The sequence below is a fragment of the Saccopteryx leptura genome, chromosome 2 (assembly GCF_036850995.1).
Source record: "Saccopteryx leptura isolate mSacLep1 chromosome 2, mSacLep1_pri_phased_curated, whole genome shotgun sequence".
Taxonomy (NCBI): domain Eukaryota; kingdom Metazoa; phylum Chordata; class Mammalia; order Chiroptera; family Emballonuridae; genus Saccopteryx; species Saccopteryx leptura.
In genome coordinates this window covers 117981747-117988170 of record NC_089504.1, presented here as the reverse complement: position 1 = coordinate 117988170, position 6424 = coordinate 117981747, and the positions used below count along the sequence as shown (strand labels likewise).

Sequence of the window (6424 nt, the reverse complement as noted above, 5' to 3'; positions counted from 1 at the left end):
CTTCATTGTGGCACCTTAGTTATTCATTGATTGCTTTCTCATGTGCCTTGACCAGGGGCTGCAGCAGATTGCGAGTAACCTCTTGCTCAAGCCAGCGACCTTGGGCTCAAGCTGGTGAGCCCATGCTCAAGCCAGCGACCTCCGAGTTTTGAAACTGGGTCCTCCAACTGCAAGTCCGATGCTCTATCCCAGGGGTCCCCAAACTACGGCCCGCGGGCCACATGCGGCCCCCTGAGGCCATTTATCCGGCCCCCGCAGCACTCCCAGAAGGGGCACCTCTTTCATTGGTGGTCAGTGAGAGGAGCATAGTTCCCATTGAAATACTGGTCAGTTTGTTGATTTAAATTTACTTGTTCTTTATTTTAAATATTGTATTTGTTCCCGTTTTGTTTTTTTTACTTTAAAATAAGGTATGTGCAGTGTGCATAGGGATTTGTTCATAGTTTTTTTTTATAGTCGGGCCCTCCAACGGTCTGAGGGACAGTGAACTGGCCCCCTGTGTAAAAAGTTTGGGGACCCCTGCTCTATCCACTGTGCCTCTGCCTGATCAGGCTGATTTGTAGTTCTTATTTTTAATTTTCCACCGATTTGAAGGGAGGGGGGGAGAAATATCAATTCTGTTCCACTCAGCTATTCCATTTTAGTTGTGTACTTGCTGGCTGTTTCTCACATGTGCCAACCAGTGATCAAACTAGCGACATCTGAGTGCTCTAGGCTAATGCTCTATCCACTGAACCACCCTGCTAGGGCCTGTATCTTTTGTTTATTTTATTGATTTTAGAGAGAGGAAAGGAGACAGGAACAGTGATCAGTTCCTGTATGCGCCCCAACTGAGGATCGAATTGGCAGCCTCTGTGCTTCAGGACTATGCACTAACCAACTAAGCTATCTGGCCAGGGCAAGAAATATCTTTTTTAAAAGATTGTATTTATTTTAGAGAAAGAAGAGAGAAAGAGAAGGGTGGGGAGGAAGGGAGGTGAGGAGTGAGAAGCATCAAGTCTTTGCTTCTCCTTTGTATCTTAATTGGGTAAGTCCAGGTTTTGAACCAGCAACCTCAGCTTTATCCACTGCAACACCACAGGTCATGCCTGTATTTCTTATTTTTAAAATGCTTCTGAATTTATGGATTAAAGTACCAGTATGTTCTTGGTCTAGAGTAGGGTTTACGTTCTACATACTTCAGATAAAGACCTTATCAGGCTGCCTCTGAGGGAACTACTGTGGAACCAAATAGCCAAGTAGACTACAACAAAATTTAAAAATCAATTAACACAGAGCTCGTATCAACATCTCAGGGTTTCAGAAAAGTTTATGAACAGGCAGAGTGGGCTGTCATAGGCCCAGCATGTGGATGTCCTGGGTTCGATTCCCAGTCAGGGCACACAGGAGAAGCGACCATCTGCTTTTCCACCCTTTCCCCTCCTCTTTCTCCATCTCCTACAGCCATGGCTCAGTTCGAGCAAGTTGAACACTGAGGATGGCCTCAGGTGCTGAAATAAACTTGGTTGCCAAGCAACAGAGCAGCAGCCCCAGATGGGCAGGGCATCATCCTGTAGGGGGCTTGCTGGGTAGATCCTGGTGGATCCTGCTTGGGGGACATGCAGTCTATCTCTGCAGCCCTGCCTCTAAGTTAAAAAAAAAAAAAAAAAGACACTATATCAACATACGCAGATTCTTTCCCTTACCCCCAGGGCTTTGCACGCCCAGATTCCCCCTGCCTGGAGGTTGGAGGTGTTCATCCAGCTGGAATACAGAGCAGCAGCCCCTCCCAAGTGCTTCCCTACTCCAGGACAAGCTGCTAGTACTGTTCTCCATGTCCTCCTCCCTTACTAGATTAGGAAGTTGTGAGGGAAAGCAAGCTCCATGCCATTCTCATTTACCTATCACCCCAAGTAGTACAGTCCTGAGCACATTTTAAATACTTTTATTTGTCAAATAAATTAACTGTTTCCTTAAGCTTAGAAGTTACAAAGTCAAAGTCTTACAAGGGAACAGAACTACATAAAGGAGCAGGTGGGTTGGAGGGTTGGGGAAACTCAAGCCACTCAGAGAGTCACTGGGGAAAAGGACAAGCCCTTGTTAGGGAGCTCCCAGCAGGTGCCATGCACAAAAGTGGGCCATTTCTTTCCTCTGTTGCCAGATACTCAGATCATTTCCAAAATTCTGGATTTTCATGTAAATCTCTCAATCTTTAATAACGTTAACCAACCACATTGTACGGGCCAAGAAAAATAGGCCCAGAAGCCAGACATAGCTGTGAACTCTACTTTGGCCACCGTCAGAGACTCTCAAATCCTGCAAAAGGTCAGTGGTCACACTGGCTCATTTCAACCCAGTGCTCAAAAAAGCAGATTTCACCAAACAATTCGAACTCAAAATTACACAGGAAAAAACATGATACCATGAAATTAGGAATTAATGTACTTGAAATGAAAACTGAATTATTCCGTCTCAGTACTTCTCTCACAAACTTAAGACATCAGTCCCATTTTAGACAGATTTTTATAGTGCAACAGATTTAAGTGTGTAATGTTATAACCATCACTACAGGAGACTATCACCATGAGCAGTGGCACCAGTGATAAATAAAGCTGATCATTCCTTTTGGCCCCAGACTGGGCTGGTTTCCTTAGTTGCAAGATTTTCTCTAAACAGCCGAAGAATTGTTATAAATAACTGCTTTAATAGTCTTTTAAGTTATAATACTTGGGTTATGAACAATTTTATTCTGAATTAAATGTGTATTTGTTTTGCAAGTAATGCATTTATTTAGTAGGATACCAGTTACCACTCATCAAAAACTTTTGTATGTTGAAAACATAATTTTAATAGATAATTCATCTTACATAGGAGCACAATAAAATACACCACATTCTGAAGAAACTCCAAAAATTATGAGATTAAGAATGGGGGAAACTCAGATGGGCTATAATATTTATTACCTTAAAAATGCAAGAGACAAGGACTCCAACCCGTAGATTAACATATACATACTTAGGACTGTCTACACTGATGACTGAAAAATAACAACAATCAGGAATTAGATATGGAGAGGGATGGGAAAAACCAGCTTTATGGGGGGAAAACTCTGTCAATGCAGAAAAAATTTACTCTCATAAATGGAGCTCCCATAGCAAGTACTGGAGGGATGAAAATAAGTAATTGAGGATTTGATGCTCTCAAATGAAGAAGCCTTTTTGATGACACTTCTGCAAACTGGTAGCTTGGGATTTCCTCGAAGTCCCCAGCAAACCCCAAATGGTTATCATACTGAAGTTAACACATCAGTGGTCATGTGAAGTTTTCAGACAAGAACTAAGAGAAGGGTCATAACCCAGATGCCTGTCACAAATGTGGCACATCTGAAAGTCCTATGCAAAGTCCTCACACAGCTGCTCTGCTGGGACTCTCATGTACAGTAATTTTCAAACACTGTGGCAAGACACCAAAAATTGTCTAGCTAACCAGACAACACAAACATTTATTTCAAATTTCTAGGAAGTAAAAAAAATGTTAGATATGGATGCTTTACACATGCTCAGGGCCAGCTTAAAAATACTCTATTCAATGATACCTTAACACAAATTTGGATCAGTGAAGAGAAAAACTGGCATAATCCAACTCTTGCTATTCAACTTGTCAGATGGTCAAGACTAAAACAGAATGTTTCATAAGTTTTAATTTTTAAATACGATTGTCACATTGGGAAAATGAAATAAACACAGTAAAATAAACTGTACAAAGGCAAAGTAGAATAACAAAAAATATTTTACTAAAACATAAGATTTACAGAACTTTCCAGACAAGCCGTACAAAATGGTCACAAGCTTTTTCTTGAAGGGAGGATACTACATTTGACAGCAAAGTCACAATGTTATTAGTGAGGGCCGTGATGTTTAATGTTCCCATTTTGGTTCAAACAATCAAGCTTGTCATCTACAGTGTCTAAATAAAGTTAGACTTGGCTAGAGAGCATATTCTAAAGAATTGGTTAGCTGCTTTTAACCAATGCAATTAGATCACCATAAAAAGGGGGAAAGGAGCCCATACAATTAAAATAAAACTACCTCCCCCCTCAAAAAAAAAAAAAAAAAAAGAGAAACACCCACACCCCTGCAGCTAACCCTGACAACTACCTTCATTCACAGTGCTTTATACTTAAACCATGATGGGAGCAATGAATAAAAGCAGAGAGGGGCCACACTGCTTTTGAACGTTTCACAACAATCCAGATGATACTTCTAGCCTCTGCTCATGCTTTATTACAGTGAATCAGGACAAGACACAGATTTGCTAATGTGTATTTAATCACCAAAGGACTGAAGATGTCTGGGCTTTTATTCTGTAATGTTTCTAAGACTGTGTCCATTAAATGCAAACAAAAAAAGAAGAAGTCTTGGCAGAACAGGAGAAGTGATGCACACTTGATCAGATCGATTTAAATATTATTCATGGCATATAGCCTAGTCCATGCTCTAGCTGCAGACAAAAACAAACATGCAATTATTATTTTACTTAGTTCACTATGTTACTTTCCAAGCTCTATAAAATGTAGGCAAACACGAAGTTAATTGTGGAAATGTCCTGCTGTAATCTCTTAAATCCATGCCATTTTCTATCATCTGGATCAGAGCAGAAAGACTGTCTATATGTCTAATTACCAAAAGTTCTATAAATTCAACAGGATGAGAAGAGTTGTCTCCTTTTGTTGCCTCCATCTTTAGATATATAGTGCCGCCCACTAATTTTGTTATGATCTGAAAAAGCAGTTTATTGATTTCAAACTCCCTAGTTATATAAACTAACGTAATTTAACTAAATGAATTGCAAAACAAGTTCAAAAGTTTTCCATTCTCTTTACTTATTTGCTAGATGAATGTGAGACATACACTATTTGTTAAATTGGGTGTGGTTATGCAAGAGTCCAAGATCTTCTAATTATATATTGTCTTTAAAGATGGGGTCACATAGTAGATCATAAGATGGAGTGCGAAGATCTTTTGTTAAAATATTTATTTACATATTATAAGCAGATCTGATTTGTTCCTTTTGATATATTTTTTTTTCTTGTTAAGACACTAAAAATGTTGTTTAAAAGGTAGCACAAATGTGTTTTTAAAAGCAGAAGTAGTATGAAAGAGAAGGAGTATCAAATACCTGTTTCTATGGCCTGGGCTTCGTTGGTCTTCCACTGCTCGGCTACGTCATTTGCTAACGGGTCGTCTGGATTGGGAGCACTTAACAAAGCCTGGATCGATAGCAGAACCGTGCGGATCTGCAGTGCTGGGGACCACTTATCTATGAAGGCAACAGGCCCAGAATGATCAAGCATTAAAAAACAGCCAGAACTGCTGCATTTCCTTCCCACAGACTTCTATAGTCTTTAGATAAGGCAAGATTATGACTACAGATTCTTAATATACAATGCTTAAGAGAAAATGAAGAAATCTTAACAGCATATAATGATAAAGGTACACTTACCTTTCAAAATATCTAAACATATTCTTCCCAACTTGTCTACATTAGGATGATAAATTTTGGTCATGAAACGTACTTTAGGTGCTGCCATCGGGTATTCTTCTGGAAGGAATAGTTCAAGTTTAAAAGTCCCTCCCTCAAAGGGGGAATCCTGGGGGCCAGCAATGACCACATGAAAATAACGGGCGTTGCTCTCATCTGGTTCTGCTTTAATGCCGGGAACTGGTTCTGCCAGCAAACGCTGAGTTTCCTACAAAACAAAAATGTTAACACATTTGTGAAACAAAAATGTCATTTACAGCTAAACACCAAAATAAAAATTAGAAGTTCATCTCTTAAAACTGAACATAATTGAATCTCTCCACTATCCTGGTGGAGTTTTTATATAGCTTATAAAACACAAATTCAAGAAAAAGTCAATTTAAATAACCAGTCAGTTGAATGTAATGCAAGTAAATACTGAGGACATACATTCCAGCAACACCGCCTACAAATACGTTGATGATAAATTAGGCTAGTGAAACTGATTTTATACTAAGGGTAGGGGAGAGAAAATAACAGTGGGATTATCACATAGCTAAGGCAACTTGCCCTGTTTAAAACTACCAAAACTAATAAGCAGTTTAAAAATTAGTTTTAAAGCCATTGAATACCTCCTCTCCTTATCAGGTCTAGAGAAATATACACAGCCATGCCAATTAAGTCTCTAAGATCGATGATGAAACTTAAAGGGACCCCTACCAATCTCCAACTATCATATTAGGTCTCTTTTCCATCCTTCTCCCACTCTCCTAAAAAACTATAACATTCTTCCTCCTTTCTTCAAACCGCCAACATCTCCATCTTCATCCTCAGTTTTGGCTGATGACTCTGCTTTCAATATTTCATGAGAAAACCAAACCTGCCTGAAACTCTCACTGCAGTATTTGCACACCTACCCACACCT

General features: G+C 39.6%; 1 protein-coding gene across 1 annotated transcript in view; it reads right to left on the bottom strand.

The window, feature by feature from the left end:
• Positions 1-1908: 1908 nt before the first annotated feature.
• The window catches only part of UBE2N (ubiquitin conjugating enzyme E2 N), a 46415-nt gene continuing 41899 nt past the window's right edge, over positions 1909-6424 (bottom strand). The window contains exons 2-4 of the mRNA XM_066368642.1: positions 5482-5728; positions 5158-5298; positions 1909-4479 (exon numbers count right to left, since the gene is read on the bottom strand). Of these exons, the coding sequence (XP_066224739.1) occupies positions 4439-4479; positions 5158-5298; positions 5482-5728 (429 nt within the window). The 3' untranslated portion in view covers positions 1909-4438. The remainder of the gene's footprint in view (positions 4480-5157; positions 5299-5481; positions 5729-6424) is intronic.